Source organism: Elephantulus edwardii, unplaced genomic scaffold, assembly GCF_000299155.1.
Source record: "Elephantulus edwardii isolate Elephantulus edwardi_28Jun2011 unplaced genomic scaffold, EleEdw1.0 scaffold00009, whole genome shotgun sequence".
NCBI lineage: Eukaryota > Metazoa > Chordata > Mammalia > Macroscelidea > Macroscelididae > Elephantulus > Elephantulus edwardii.
The window spans coordinates 5,852,786-5,868,252 of NW_006399759.1; the positions used below are offsets into that span (position 1 = coordinate 5,852,786).

The 15,467-nt window shown below is 51.3% G+C and overlaps 3 protein-coding genes across 3 annotated transcripts in view; 2 read left to right on the forward strand and 1 right to left on the reverse strand.

Annotated features, from left to right (window-relative positions):
- The window catches only part of MPV17 (MpV17 mitochondrial inner membrane protein), an 11,252-nt gene extending 3,958 nt beyond the window's left edge, over positions 1–7,294 (forward strand). The window contains exons 2-7 of the mRNA XM_006880590.1: positions 4,370–4,485; positions 5,323–5,415; positions 5,526–5,621; positions 5,843–5,875; positions 6,096–6,148; positions 7,225–7,294. Coding sequence (XP_006880652.1) covers positions 4,370–4,485; positions 5,323–5,415; positions 5,526–5,621; positions 5,843–5,875; positions 6,096–6,148; positions 7,225–7,294 — 461 coding nt within the window. The remainder of the gene's footprint in view (positions 1–4,369; positions 4,486–5,322; positions 5,416–5,525; positions 5,622–5,842; positions 5,876–6,095; positions 6,149–7,224) is intronic.
- A 1,630-nt stretch (positions 7,295–8,924) lies between these two features.
- UCN (urocortin) lies at positions 8,925–9,299 on the forward strand. The gene has a single exon (XM_006880591.1). It carries the CDS (start codon positions 8,925–8,927, stop codon positions 9,297–9,299), a length of 375 nt encoding a protein of 124 aa, XP_006880653.1.
- A 501-nt stretch (positions 9,300–9,800) lies between these two features.
- TRIM54 (tripartite motif containing 54) overlaps positions 9,801–15,467 on the reverse strand; it is a 20,498-nt gene continuing 14,831 nt past the window's right edge. The window contains exons 2-9 of the mRNA XM_006880695.1: positions 14,112–14,284; positions 13,546–13,717; positions 11,837–11,932; positions 11,164–11,397; positions 10,960–10,982; positions 10,729–10,853; positions 10,198–10,319; positions 9,801–9,941 (exon numbers count right to left, since the gene is read on the reverse strand). Coding sequence (XP_006880757.1) covers positions 9,801–9,941; positions 10,198–10,319; positions 10,729–10,853; positions 10,960–10,982; positions 11,164–11,397; positions 11,837–11,932; positions 13,546–13,717; positions 14,112–14,284 — 1,086 coding nt within the window. The remainder of the gene's footprint in view (positions 9,942–10,197; positions 10,320–10,728; positions 10,854–10,959; positions 10,983–11,163; positions 11,398–11,836; positions 11,933–13,545; positions 13,718–14,111; positions 14,285–15,467) is intronic.

Below are 15,467 nucleotides of genomic sequence, written 5' to 3' on the forward strand. Positions count from 1 at the left end.
GACTTCTGGTAGTTCTCTGTTGATGTGCTGTTCCAGTCGTTTTTGGATAATCTTCAGTAGAATCTTGCTTGCATGTGAAAGCAGTGAGATTGTTCTGTAGTTTCCACATTCTGTAGAAAATAGGAGTCAATTTTATCTTCCTTTTCTGAGGACTATTTCAGTCTTCCATAGACCCAGAACCCAGCTTCCCCATCTTAGACCACTCTAGCCAGGGAACAGGTGCACACCTGCAGACACTAAAATCTGAATGTAGGATATTAGAGCTCAACAAGCATGAGAGGCCAGTCCAGCAACTGCTAGGGAGCAGAGGCGAGGTTACATGCTAGGTATCACACAGTGGTAGAGCTGGTTGTAAGCCTAGAGCATCTCCTGCTGTGCTGTCCAGTGCTGAGACTACTGGGGCCTCAGAGTGCTGAGTTTTTCCTCAGTTTGTCTAGACTTTGGGACCTGACAAGCTGCAGAATTGCTCCTCTGAGATGGGGCTGGGTCAGGAATGGCTGTGAACTCCAGAGGACATCTTTTCTCACCTTACTCCTGGGCTTCTGCTCGCTCCCACTGGGCTCTGTTCTAGGTCAAGCCCCTCCCCAGGAAGCCTTTTAATCAAGGAGGGATGACTAGGCAGCTCTGCTGGTCCCATGCCAGGAACTATACCTGCCTACCCAGGCCTCCTGTGCTCAAGGTCACACTTCCTACTCCTCATCTCCAGAGCCACTTCCTATCCCTCTTCCTATCTCATCTTCCACTAATGCTTTCTTTTCTTTCTTTCTTTCATTTTTTTTTGTTTTGTTTTGTTTTAATGCTTTATTTTCTTGCACCGGAGTCTCTATACCCAAAAGCTAAGAGAGGAACAAAAGAAGTGGGGATTTCCCTCCACTCATGCCTGCAAAGGAAGTATGGAAGCTGGGGCTTTTCCATTGATGGGGAGGGGATGGTCCCAAATAGATCTGTGCTCAGAGGTAGGCTCCACGCCCCCCTTTGCTCCACTATCTGGTGGTAAGTGACGGCATGAGAGCTGGCACCTGTCCAGGGGCATGATGTCACACCGCACGAGCGTCTGCCTGCTGGGCTCTGCGCCGAGTCTGGCGTAGGGGCATCACTGCCTGGCAGCCCCTTGCCCTGCCCCATCAGAGCCCTCCGCACCGAATCTGCAAGCCTCCAGCCCCCAGAAGCAAGCCCCAGGTCCAGAGTGTTAGACCAGACTGACCAGATATGCCCAGGGAGACTCCAGAGGCGGGGTGGTTTACATCTGTTTGGGTCCTTAGGTGGGAATGGATGAAGAATCTGAGCAGGAACCCTTGTTTAAAGTATCGCAAAGTATCACTTGGGCCAGAAGTAGGCCTTCCTCTAGGCTTGGACCAAAGACTTAGAAAGCCCAGGGGCCTGGTTTATCTCTGGGCTGAAGAGCAGCAGCCTTTGGGTTCTGGCCAGTCCAAACTGAACCAGCAAGGATGAAAGTTATACACCTGTATTCTCTCTTCCTACTGCCCCATCATGTGGATGGTTAGGGAGACCTAGAACCCTGCTTTCTCTCACAGAAAGGCTTCCAAGACTTGGGGGTTGGTAGCTTGAGGCTTCGTTCCAGTTCTCCCTCGATCTTGCAGTGTGACAAGCCATGCAAAGTCAAAGCATACACTTCTCATTTTAACTCTTTCCCTAGCCAAGTGGATATTTGGGAATTTGCTGCCTGATCTCCCTCCAAGGTAAACAAATTCTGGGGGGAGTAAAAGATAGAGGGCAGACACTAGTCCAGGAAGGGCTTCTGCTTTGTGGGCCTTTTGGGCCTTGTTTGGATTGGAATCCCTTGCAGGGCAGTAGCCACAGAAGTTTCTTGGGCCTCCTGGCCTAGAGCCCAGATAAGCTGTGTCTGCAATAGCCTTGACCTCTTTCCTCCTCTTGACTTCAGTTCTCAATACTGCTCCTTACAGTTTCCTTATCATTGTACCTGCCCCCTGACCGGGCCATGGCAGCCAAGTCTGCGGGGAGCCACACCGCTAACTGGAAAGTCGCACCTCTGGCAGTTTGAATCCACCAGTAGCTACACGAGATGAAGATGGGCAATCTCCTGTGTGATCTGTGCATGGCCTTGGATGCCCAGTGGAGGGTTAGCGAGAAGTCAGTTCTGACTTACAGTGATGAGATGAGACCTTTTGTGAAGAAGATGTAATGTGTCAGAGCCTTGCTTAAATGTAAACATTTAGCCAGCATGTTGTTTCCCTCATTTAGAAAATGACTACCTTTTTTGGTCCCTTGCCCCCTCCCCTCAGGACCATCCTTCCTTTACACATGGTGACAACTTGAGGTGCTACTTGAGGGACATTGGTGACTCCAGGCTGACCGAGGAGAATGAAATGCTATTGCAAAGGGCTGGGATAGGGGCTCGAGTTTTCAAGTTCTACACAGGCCTTGTAGGGTTGACTTAAGTGTTCTCCAGTCCCCTTCCCAGAGCAGTCCTGTTCCTTGAGGTAATAAGTTTGGTATTTTCCTTCCATCTAGGTTTGATGGGTTGCTTTTTCTTGCACTTGCTGGAGACTTGGCTGGGTGTGGTGGGAGGTAGGAGAAGAGTGCCTGGGATCCCCCTTAGCATCTGGGAGTTCACCTTTGACAGTGTTCTAGGAAGAATCTCTCCCATGTCGGGAGACTTGAGGCAGCCTCGATGGGGGTTCTGGGTGACCCAGAGTTGCTCCACAGTTGTGGGTGCCTGCAGCTGAGGCCAGCAGCCCAGGTCTCTGATGGGTGCCCGCACCCCAAGCCTGCTCTCAGCCTTACCCAGCCGTCTCTGCCCGGGTAGTTCAGGGACAGGGCTGTGCAGAGGATGTGGGGGAAGAGCAGAGCAATGAGTATACAGCCAGCATGAACGTCAGAGGCAGCCCCAGCCAAGGAGTGGGGCTCCAGGATGTGTTTGCTCAGTGCTAATTGAGGGCACAGGAACATGGTGGCTACAGGGCTGGCAGGGGGCTCTCATTGCGCAGGGAGGTGGACAGGCAGGCTGGAGATCATGTGGTCAGTTCCCAGGTCACCTTGTAAGTGTGTGTTTGCTAGAGACCATCACGCCACCATAGCAGATGAGGGGCTCTGTAAATAGTGATTTCTGTTAGATTTCTGGTGCATATCTGACTACAGCTGCTTGGAATTGGGGTCTGTAAGCAAAGGGAGGGAAGCAAGTGCAAAGGCAGAGGGGGCAGTGGCTGTGACACCCATCACCAGCTCAATCTCAGGTTGCACATAGGGAGGTCTGGTTTTAGCCAGCTGTCCAGAGAGGTAGCCAGAACTCATTCTTGGAGGAGAATCTTGGCTCACCCAGTCATCTCCCTCCCTGAGACTTCTGGAGCACTCATATTTTATAAAAGGTTATCCTTGCTGTTCTCTACAAATAGGGACAAACACCCCTGATCAATGTGAAGGACACTCTCATGTTGAGTTGAGGTGGGGGAAACCCCAGGGTTCCTTTCCATCTTCCACATGATCTGTTCCTTGTGTGGAGTCACAGAAGAGACCCTGTCTAGGGATCAGGCCACTCATTCCTGCCCTGATTCTGACACTTCCTGGCTGTTTTCCTCTCCTTCAGTGAGCCGCTAATTTTCCCAGCATGATGTCTGTCTCAGAGGACCCTGACCAACAATGGGCTTGAGCAGGATAGAGATGATGAGGATGGCACAGAATAGGGCATGGCTCACATCTCTTGGTCATAGGGTCACTATGTGTTGTAGTCACTTAACATCATCTTCAGCAGTGTGAGATTTAAGACTTTTGCTGCTCCTTGGAGGCAAGGATTCTAAGGCTCCGTCTAACATACTTTGGACATGTTGCAAGGAGGGACAGGTCCTTGGAGAGGGACATCATGCTTGGGAGGGTGGAGGGACAGCACAGGAGAGGAAGGCCCCCTGTGAGGTGGATTGATTTGGTGACTGGGGTAATCGGGATGGGTGTATTGGAGACAGCGTGATTGGCACAGGACAGAGCAGAGTTTAGGGATGTTATACATAGGGTCGCTCTAACAACAACAACAATAACCTGTGAGTAAGGGATGCAGGTGAAATAACCTAGAAGGCCCTTTCTAATTCTGAAAGTCTGGGATGCTGGATACTAGACTTTTTGGGTTGCAGAGCTCTTGGGCCTTGGCCTGCTCAATCCCTGCTCTTCCCAATTTCTTGCAAGACACTCATGAGGTGTCTTGATCTTTCTGAAGAAGAGAGCCTTCTGGCAGAAGAAAGGGCCGGTCACTGCGCCCAGAGTTAAACCTTTAGGCTCAGAGGAAGAGTCCCATTCAGCCTTCAGACTTGTTTCCTTCCCAGACTGGGAGCCCACTGGGGACAATTGGGAACCACTTCCATCCTTGAGAGGTGTCTTGACATCTGTGTACCCTGCATAGGGTCCCTGATGGGCCTGGGCGATGTTATCTCACAGCAGCTGGTGGAAAGGCGGGGTCTGCAGGAACACCAGCTCAGCCGGACCCTGACCATGGCGTCTCTGGGCTGTGGCTTTGTGGTAAGTTCTGCCTACAGCAGGGCTGCTGATGGACTGGACATGGTCTTGGTGCCACTTTACCCTTTGGTTTCCTTTGGCCTCTCTTTTTATTAAAATTTATATATATATTCGTTTCTTTACAAAATTTGAATAAATTGTTTTCCAATTCCTTCAGCCCCCCATCAAATAGTACAACCCCATGATTAATCCACTCCCACCCACTCACTCCGCATATCCTCATCCCTCTGCTTCCACCCTCCCTGCCTTGGGTCCTCATACTCACTCTATAATAATGATTGTATGCAATATTTGCCCCGTGTGATGGAGTGAGTTAATTCATCATAATGCTCCCTCCAAAGTTAGGTAGTAATTTACAAAATCATTGCTCCTGCGTGCTGCGTAGTATTCCATTGTGTGAATGTACCATAATTTCTCAATCCATTCATTTGTGGTTGGACATCTGGGTTGTTTCCATGTTCTTGTGATGGTGAATAACGCTCCTATGAACACTGCTGTATAAGTCTCCATTTGTGCTTCAGTTCTCATTTTCTCAGGGTATATTCCAAGTAGTGGAATAACTGGGTCATATGGAATTTCTATGTTCAGCTTTTTGAGGAAATGCCAAACTGCCTGCCAGAAAGGTTGCACCATTTTACAACCCCACCAACAATGTATAAGGGTTCCTATCTCGCCTTTGGTCTCTCTTTTACGTCTATGCCACCTGCCTTTCTTGTTTTGCCTGGATTTCTGCTTCCCCTGGGGCTTGGTTCCAATTCTTAGGGGGGGGTAAGATTTATGATTCAAAAGTCATGTTGTCTCTTACTGCATCCTTGTCCCCCATGTGGGGTTTCTTTTCAGGGCCCGGTAGTAGGAGGCTGGTACAGGGCTTTAGATCGGCTCATCCCTGGCACAGCCAAGGTAGATGCACTAAAGAAGATGCTACTGGATCAGGTGAGCAGAAGGAACAGTGAGCAGGGAAGGCCAAGGGTGGTCGGGGAAAGCAGGGATGTAGAGATTTGTTGCTGAAATCCATGCTCACAGCTTTACTTTTTCTTTCCTAGGGGGGCTTTGCTCCATGTTTTCTAGGCTGTTTCCTCCCTCTGGTGGGGACACTCAATGGACTCTCACTCCAGGAAAATTGGGCCAAACTAAAGCGGGTGAGCCGGCAGGTGTGGGTAAATCTGCTGGCTGGCAGACTGGCTGTGTAAGGGATGAGGGGATAAGAAAGTGAAAATGGAGGAGAATCCTAGGCTTTGGAGGAGAATGTAGAAGAAGGTCTGTTCTTTGAATTGACATTTTTGTGTCAGATTCAGATTGGGAAGTGGGAGCTGCTTGCAAGTGAAATTGTTGTTCATTTGTTCCTTCCCTGTCTCCTCAGGATTATCCCGATGCCCTCATCACCAACTATTATGTAAGAACTGATGCCTCAAGTCTCAAGCCACCTTAAGTCCAGATATGCTCAGGGGTTGGGAATTCTCTTGTCACAGAAATCCCTCATTCCCAGGATGGGCCCTTTTAACCCAATTGTTCACCCAATTCACCTGTTTTTGGGGTGTTCTGAAGGTGGAGTGAGGCTGGGTAAAACAGCCAGCTTGGGAATCTCCACCAAACCTTGTCCTTCTCTCTTGCAGCTCTGGCCTGCTGTGCAGTTAGCTAATTTCTATCTGGTCCCCCTTCATTACAGGTAGGACAGATCCTTCCCCCATCCCCCAAGGAAGAGTCATAATATAATATGGTGGTTGGAGAAAAATTATTTTCATTTCTATCTGAGCCCCTTTCTGTGCCTAGCCAGAATGCTGCTCTGATCAGACAGCCTCAGACTTCCTGGCACTGCCTTTGGGCCCTCTTTCTTGTGACACTGTCTGGCCCAGAGCATCTTGCCTCCTGACCTCCCTTTATCTTTCTCCATCCCACCCAAGCTCTTGACTCTTGAGACTATCTTCAGGGGCAGAGCCTGGGGTGCTGCTGCTTAGGTTAAAAAGAAAGGTGGACCTTCCCCACCAAGAAGTTAAATAGGAACTCAGTCAGATTAGTTCATGGCAAAAGAATTCTTTATCCTAATAAGAAAGTTAGTTGTTGGGCAACAATAAATGAAACCAAGTGGAACTAAATAAAAGTGAGTAATTAAGATGATTGAAGGTGAGGGGCTCTTTGGGAATAGGGAAAAGACATGAGGCTGTTCAGAGAGGACATGATCCAAATGTACATGAGAAGCCTAACTAAACAATAGACTTATGAACCCAATCATAAACATTAGGATCCCTGGCAGCATCATAAATTTAAAATAAAAAAGGTACTCTGGGGTGGTGTCCTAGTGGTGAGGAACTGCACTACCAACACAAAAGCACACAGTTCAAATCCACCAGCTTCTTGGGAGAAAGATAAGCATGCAGTTTACTGCCTCTGAAAACCCACTGGACAGTCAGCTATGGGTTGGTTTCATTCAGTTCGATGGCACGTAACAACTCTCTAACTAAGGCAGTATATTTTTGGAGCTGGTACAAGATGGACCAGGTAAGTGTATTTAGAACAGACTGGAACAGAAGTATGAAAACCAGGCAAAAGAGCTGAGGATTGAGGCTCCCGTCAGATCTCTGAGCTGGTACTTCTCTGGTCTGAGCGGCACAACCCTCTATGAGGAGCTGAAGGAAGAGACGAGACTCCGCAAATAGTTTTCAGAACTCCGTTTCTATTGCATTTTCCATTTTCTTACCGTCTCTGTCCCTTCCTTTTCTCTGTGATGCCCTTCCTGTTCTGTAGGCTGGCTGTCGTCCAGTGTGTTGCTGTCATCTGGAACTCATACCTGTCCTGGAAGTCCCATCAGCTCTAAGCCTGCCTCACTCTATTGTTTGTACCTCACAGTGACACAGCTTGACCCTGAAATGAATGGGTCACCTCACCTCACCTCCTTGACACTTTCATGTGGCTAGGTTGCTGGTAACAGAGTTGGCACTCTGAGATGGCCCATTTCACTTCAGAATGTAAACTGACTCCTTTTGAATTCACGGAAACCTTCATAATGGTCTTCTATCCACCACATAATAGACACTTCAGGTATCAGTAATTGTCTTGATCTTTACAGCTTTATTTTACACCTGTATCCAAGAAAATGCATCTACCCCCACTAGCACACACAGCCTAGTGCAGCCCCAGCTCTTCGGGACCCCTGTTGAGTATGTTACGGAGTCTGGAACCTGCAGAGTCAATGAGTAAGGCTAACTAGTAAATACTGGGGAGTCAAGATTTCACTGAAAAGAAACCTAGAATACCCCCAAGGCCAGTCTTCTGTTACAAAGGGGGACACTCCATACAAGGGACATGACTGCCACGCATCCCAAGCTGGGGCAAAGTAAAAACTTGAAATCAAGTTTCCTTCCTTCCTTCTAGCCAGTGGTCTCAACTTGAAGGTCAAATGTTTGTAATACTGTTGTTAGGGTTCTCAAGACCAAAATTAAACTTGGCTATGTTATTATTTTGGACAAGCTCAGACTGGGGTTTTGTGTGTTACTTTTGTTTTGTTTTGCTTTTTACTCCAGGCACCTCAGCATCCTGAGGTAGAGATCTTATCTGGTGCCTTAGGCCTCCTTAGAATTTAGATTCTGGAACTGTAAGGTCAGAAATCCTACAGACCCCCAGCTACTGGGGACCCTGTGGTGGGTCCCGCGTTTAGTATAAAAGGTACACTCCTAATTGCCACTGTTTGTGATGGCTGAGAACTGAATCAGATCCCAGCACAGGCGCCCAGTGCCTCAGTTCCCTTTTCAATGAGGGCAGGGCCAGCACAATGGACAGCCCAGAGGTCCCAGCTCCCTTCCTATGGGAGAGGAGATTCTTCTCCAGGCTAGTCTGGTCCAAGATCAGGCCCTAGTCACTGCCCATTCTTAGCAGGGGGCACTATTTTTTTTGGGGGGGGGCACTACTCTTAATGTCCCAGAGTTGACCCAGCCAACTTCTCTGGTCTCCCGATGTCATGTCGCATTCGGGTGCCTCATCCAGTGCTCATTCGAAGGCTGTTTTAATGTCCTGAGGCCCGCCCCTGGGGGGCTCACAACCTGCTGAATTCGGGCTGTGGCCGTCATTGTTTCTACACTCAGTGCATGTTCTTGGCTGACGTCAGTCGGAGCTGTCCTGGTGCTATATATAAGGCTGGCGGCGGTCCCAGGACAGACCCCGTTTTCCCCGAGGCGCCCACAGCCCGCCCCGAGGGACAGCGACTGGAGCTCCGTCTTGCAGCGCGCCCTGCGACAACGTGTGAGTGGCTCGGTGCATCAGCCCAGATCCCTCCGGCACCGCTCAGCCTCAGCTCGCCCACCAGGGGGAGGGTGGGACGGCTGGGGCTGGGGCTGGAGGGAAGCCTACGGGAGCTCGCCGGCAGCGGCGTGAAGGGCTGGGGGGCGCCCCCTGCAGCCACCCCGGCGCCCTCACCCCGCACTGCCCCCATATGCAGGCCCCAAGGCACCATGAGGCGGACCGCCCGTTCGGCACTGCTGGCAGTGCTGCTGCTCCTGACCCAGCTGCAGCCCGGGACCAGCCGCGGGGGCCGGGAGGCGGCAGGGGTCCAGGACCCCAGTCTGCGGTGGAGCCCCCGGACGCGGGGCCAGGCAAGTGGGGCCGGCGCACTGCTCTTGCTACTTGCCGAGGGCTTTCCGCGCCACACAGGACCTGGCCGCTGGGCATCTCGGGTGGTGGGGGAGCGGCCACGACGGGACGACCCCCCTCTGTCCATTGACCTCACCTTTCACCTGCTGCGGACCCTGCTGGAGCTGGCGCGGACTCAGAGTCAGCGGGAACGCGCGGAGCAGAACCGCCTCATATTCGACTCGGTGGGCAAGTGATGGCTCCCATCCACGGACTGTGGGACCTCGATCCCCAGCCCTGACCCCCAAGACTGGGATGTATACAATCAGAACTGACCCAGGCTGGTGAGGATTGCGCAAGCCAGGGATCCCCTGAGCACTCTACATTACTGGTTTGTTTGTTTGGGTTTTTTAATAAAAATACCGAAGAGCCTTTGGCTTCTGTCATAGGGGCACAGAAACCGAAGCAGGGTGGGAGCCCGTGGGAGAGTGGGTCTTCATGGTCTGGGAAGGAAATGAAATGCTGCGGGAGGGCTTTCAGCTAAGTTCCTGTGGGACCCGTGGCCCCCAGTTCTCCCAGGGCCTCCTCCTACCCTCTTCTCAAGCTCTATCATCAAAGCCATCAGATTCTGACATCAAAATGGTACTTTGAAAGGGGTTCATTTCACCTCCTCCCCAAGTGTCCTAGGTTTGGAGAAAGGGCTTTGGTGATGTTCCCACTGAAGGAACTGGCGGTGAAGAGAAATGCAGGTCTAAGACTCAGAAGTCATTTATTGGGGCCACGTCCCGGACAGGGTGGCGAGCTGGGTGGAGTGTGGTCTCTGCACAGTTAGATGCTCGCCAGCCGGGTCCCAGGCCCCAGGGGTAGGGGCTCCGAACCAGGGTCCAGTCAGTGCACGCCTGTCCCGGGAGAAGAAGGTCGGTGGGCGGGTCTTCCAAAGACACTCGCCCGCCCCCTTCCCCAGCCTCTGATTCTTCCCTTCTTTGCCGGTGAAACCTAGTCTCCCAAAGCTCCCGAGGTGGAGAAGTTAGTTTTACATGGACGAAAGCCTTTCAGCTTTGCAGTTAAGATGAGCGGTTGCTCCACTCGTTCGGTGTTGCAGGGGGCGCCATCACCCAAGGGAGGGCAGAGACCTCTCCCCGGGTCCCTCCCCACGAGCCCCTCGGGCTGGGGGCCACACTTACTGTCCAGCCCGTCCTGTCGCTCTTCTTCTGGCCCCGCGTTGCCTTCTTCCCCGTCCAGCACCACCTCCTCATCCTCGTCCTCTCCTGAAGCACCTGGGCCGAAAGAAGCCCTGCCCGTGAGAAGGGCCCCCCCCCCTTTTCTGGCAGTCAGGCAAACCTCCGAGGGTCAGGACACTCAGCCCAGCGCCTGTGTGCCCTAACTCCCTCACCCCTTTGGTCGTTCATCTCCCTCGTCCCTGTCCGCTCCCCATCTCCTTTACCCCCCTTCCTTGCCCCCATCCCCCTCGTCTCCCGTCCCCCCATCTCCTGTATGCGTGCCCCCATCTCACCTGCCCTCTTGCCGGCTCCCCATCTCCTTCACACCCCTCCCCTGCACCCATCTCTCTCATCCCCACCCCCCATCTCCCTTGCCCCCTTCCCTAGCTCCTCATCTCCCTCTTCCTCCCCCGCTCTCCATCTCCCCTGCCCCCCAGCCCTCTCGCGCCACCTGCGGGCTTCTCACCCGGCTGGAAGTCGATGGTCCTCAGCATTTCGGCCACGTGCTCCACGCTCACCGAGAACTGCTCCATGCTCTCATAGCCAGGCTCGGGACGGCCCGCCAGCTCCACCTTCGACATTGTCCCGACCCTGCGGTGGCCGCAGGGGATCAGCTGCAAATACCTGAGCACCCCGAACCCCTCCCTGCCAGAGGGGGACTCCCCTTCCTTTCCACCGTCCCCCTCCACGTACTCACTTATTGATCAGCTCCTTGGCCTGCTGCAGTGAAGAAAAGGAAGGGAAGAGTAAGCACCACGCTCGGCCGTGGCAAAGTCCGGTTTCCCTCTGCCTCCCACCAGTGCTGTATACCCCACTGTTCTACTCTGAGGCACCGAGGGATCGGGACCGGCCTCCAGATCCCCACTCGACCACTAGGCGGCGCTGCCGCGCGCCGGCTCACCTGCAGGTAGAGCGCCATCTGCGGCTCCTCCATGGACTGGATGGCGGACTCCACCAGCTTGGACGACGCTTCCAGGTGGTCTCCGTACTGGCGGATGAGGCCGCGCACGCGCTGCAGCTTCTCCTCCTGCTCGCGGGCCAGCGCCTGCAGCAGCTCGCTCTTGCGCTCTTCCAGCACCGCGCACAGGGTCTCGAACCTCTGGTTTAACAACTGCTTCTGCCTTCGGCTGTTGTCCTGGAACGGGGGAGCAAGAAAGAGGGACAAGGCGAGCCTGAGACTCCACAACTACTTGTCTACTACTTGTCTAATTCTCTATTTAGGGGGAACCACAGAGAGGTAAATGGAAAGTGACTTGGCCATCGTCACAGCCATTTAGGGGCAGAGCCAGTTAGTAATAATAACACCACAGGTTTTAAAAGTAGCTTTGCTAAGTGCTCTCATAAAAAAGAAGTAGCTTCTATAATGTTAGCATAATTTCATTTAGTAAACACAAATGAGACCAAAGCACGGATAATTTAAGTAATTGTGCTACCGTCACGGTGCTAGTGAGAATCAGAGACGAGATTCAAATCTAGCTGTGTGGCTAAGCACACCCTATTACAGGTGTAGCCTGTCTCTCGGAGTCCAGAAACTCTTTAGCCGGTGAGGGTCTCCAGCCGCCCGGCCCGCTCACCTCGATGGTCTGGCACACCTCCTCCATCTGCGTGATCACTGCTTGCACACGGTCATTGCCTGCCACCAGCATTGCGATGCCATCGCTGAGCTCACTCTGCCACATACAGGCCAGCACTCAGGGCTGGAGGACCTGGCCTAGAGCGGCAGCCCCCCCAACCCTACCAGGCTGCCCGGGAGAGGACACCCACCCTCCATCACACCACCGAGGCATCTTCACGACAGCTATTACAAAACCTAGGGGACACAGAAACAGCCAAGAAGTGTGGACGCACCTCCTGTGTGTTCTAGAAGGAGGTGGAGAGAGGGAACCCTCTTACCACGTGAGAAAGACACTTTCTCCAAACATCCACTGTGTAAGTCAGATACTGCGAGGTGCATTGTAACTGTAGATTTATGTCTTTTACCAATTCTAGAAGTTTTTTAGACATCTGGATACTATTGTCTCTTCCTCATTCCCTCAGTTTTCTCATTCTTGTTATGGCTGTTGAGTCAATTGCGATCCTATGAACAAAGGATCTGACTTATCCTATCGTGTGCCATCCTGTCCATTTCTGATACACTAGAGCCTGTTGTTACAATCACTGTGTCAATTCACTTTGTAAGAATCAATGCCTTTGAGCTGTGATGTTGGAGTCAAGTACTCTTATTCTCAGGCTCTTGATTAGACACAGGCTAGACTTACTCATTTTTAACCTTCTTGTCTCTCAATGCTGTCTTTTGTACCTTTTCCCCCCCTGTTCAATCTTCTGTTCCTGCTCAAGAGTCTTCTCTTTAGAGAAATCTGTCATTTTATTAATCTTTGAGTGTTTTGTTTCAGCAATTATATTGGCATATCTAAAAGCTCTGTTTGCTTCTATGTCAAATCTATTTGATCATTATAATGATTATTATAATTATTGCTTGTTTTTTTAAAAAACATGGATCTTTTTAAAGACATTTTATACATCCTGATTATTCTTTAATCATCTCAATATCTAAATTCTTTAGGGGGTCTAAAAAGATCTTCTCCTTCCTTCTGTTTTAACTCATGGAGTACATTTCCTTGAGGGTCTTCAATTGCCAGCTCCTATTTTGTTGATCTTATTTTATGGTGAAACCAAGGGTCTCAGAGGAGGCCCCTTCCTTCCACAGATAATTTGTCTTTGTCTTTGTAAAATAACTAGGCAGAGTAACCAACAGCTTCAGATGCTGACATTTCAGGGTAGTGGTGTGGCTCAGGTCCAGACACCCCAACACAGAGTCTCCCCCAGGCATGGCGGCAGCATTTGTCCTCTGAGATACGCTGCCTTTCTTAAGCTTACCAGTTAGGGTTCTGTTTTCAGAACATCCTTTCTATCTCTCCCCAAATTTGGAGATTTCCTTTATGCTTACCAATATGATTTTTTAAAAATTATATTTTATGCAGAATCTAATTTTGCTGTAGAGGACCACAAATATGCTACTATACTGGAATCTCCGCTAAGTATTTTATTCATCAATCTGATTTTATCTTTGCTATCACTTTCAGAAATGTGGGAGGTTCCCCCCTCATTATAAAGTGAGGCAAGCAAGGGTCAGAGAAGTCAAATAATCCAGTCAAGGTCACACAAGTGATGGAACTGGGACTTTTGCCCTCCCAACTTCAAATCAAGTGGAAGGAGAGGCTAAATGTGAGGCCCTGTGCTGCGCCCCTACTCCTCAGCTGTCTGCCCCCTCCCTGACTGATACCTTCTGGCGTTTGTAAATGGTGGGCAGCGGGGCCACCTCACAGTCCTTGTGGGCACCGAAGACCTTGCAGAGAGAGCAGGTGGGCACTTCACAGCTGAGACAGTAGATGTTGATCTTCTCGTCTTCGTGCTCCTCACACATGAGATGCTGCTCAGCTTTGGAGTTCAGCGGCCTGTAGAGGGCAGGGCAGGAGTCAGGGGCAGGGGGCAGCAGGATCATGGACCGGGTTGGGGGAAAAGTGGGACCCTACAGTGCGGGCCTCCATGAACCTTCTCTTCAGCCTCCACCCTCCTCCACCACTTTGGACCGGGGAGATGGGTGCCTTCCAGGGTGTTTTCAATTTGGATCCAGGAACAGTCTGTAGTCCAGAAGGACTGCCAGAAGGGAAGAGTCTGAATTCCGGATCCCTCCCAGGAGGTGAAGGTGACCTTGACAAGTCCCCCTGGGTCCAGTCCTCTCCCCTCTACAGTAAACACCAGACATTTTAATTCTTCCCTTCTGGCCCCAACACTCTGGCTGTATCCCAGGCTCTGACCATATGAGAGGCAAGAGCCCCTGCAACCCACCTGGATGACTCCTGCTTGTAAATGTCGATAATGTTCTCCACTAGCAGATTTCGCTGCAGGCCGTAGACACCATGTCGGTCAAGGACAACCTCATGCCTACAAGATGGGCAGCGAAAACGGCCTCCTGAAGACACAGTGGTGGAGCCCCGGGATTGCCACAGGGGGTTCGAGGCCTGTGGCATGAGAGAACAGGCACAGAGAGGCATAAAGGGGAATGTGGGAGGAAGGGCCATGGAGACTCAGGAGTGGGAGATGGTGGAGGGAAGGCCTCAGCTAGGATCCGGCTGGGCCCACCTGGAGAGGAGCCCAGTGTGAGTGAGCAGAGAGATCTTATTTCCTACCTTTGATCTCTAGCTCAGCCCACCTCCCAGAGTATCTCTGCACCCAGAGCCCAGCATGACCAAGCCCCCCGCAAGAGGGAATCTCCCCAAAGCTGCCTAGTTTGGAGCTGTGGGGAGGAGGAGGTCAGCTCCTGCCCGACACCCTTGTAGGTTCACCTTTACCCATTCCATAGAAGAAACTATTTCACTCAGTCCTTGGAAAAAGCCATCGTGCTGGGAAAGGTAGAGGGTCAGAGAAAGAGAGGAAGACCCTCAACAAGATGGATCAACATAGACTGTAACAATGGGCTCGAGCACAGCAGAGAACATGAGGATGGCGCAGGATAGGGCAAGGTTTAGATCTGTTATTTATAGCATCACTGAGTCATAGGGAGCTCTGGGGGCCTAGTGGTAAGGAGCTGCACTGCCAACCCAAAGGCCTGTAGTTCAAATCCACCGGCTGCTCCGTGGCAGAAGGAAGGGCAGTCTCCTCCCATGTGATGTACAGCCTCTGAAAGCCTGCTGGAGGGTCAGCGAGGAGTTGGTTCCAACTTTATGGTACATAACAACATGAGTCTTAGTCGACTTGATGGCACACAACAACAACAATTTGAAAATGTTGAAAAGTTCTAAGAAGCTAACTGATTGGTCCTGCGTGGACCAATCACTGAGGCCTGGTGAGCAAGGTAAGATGATGAGCCTTGCTTGGATCATTCCAAAACAGAGCTCAAGTAAGATGACGCCAGCTCCTGTCTAACGTCATTTGGTGAAGAAGAAAAGAACACACCTCCAAAAACGGGTGAGTTCAGACATAGCCTGAGAGCATTAAATGTAAATCAGGTAGCCATCCTAGATGTGCCCTGTTATGGGCACCTTGTTCTTGTTGTTGTTGTTATGTGCCGTCGAGTTGCTTGCGACTCATAGCGACCCTATGTACAACAGCCCTAAACTCTCCTCTGTCCTGTGCCAATCGCACTGTCTCTGACACTCCCATCCTGATTATCCCAGTCACTGAATAAATTCACCTCATAGAGGG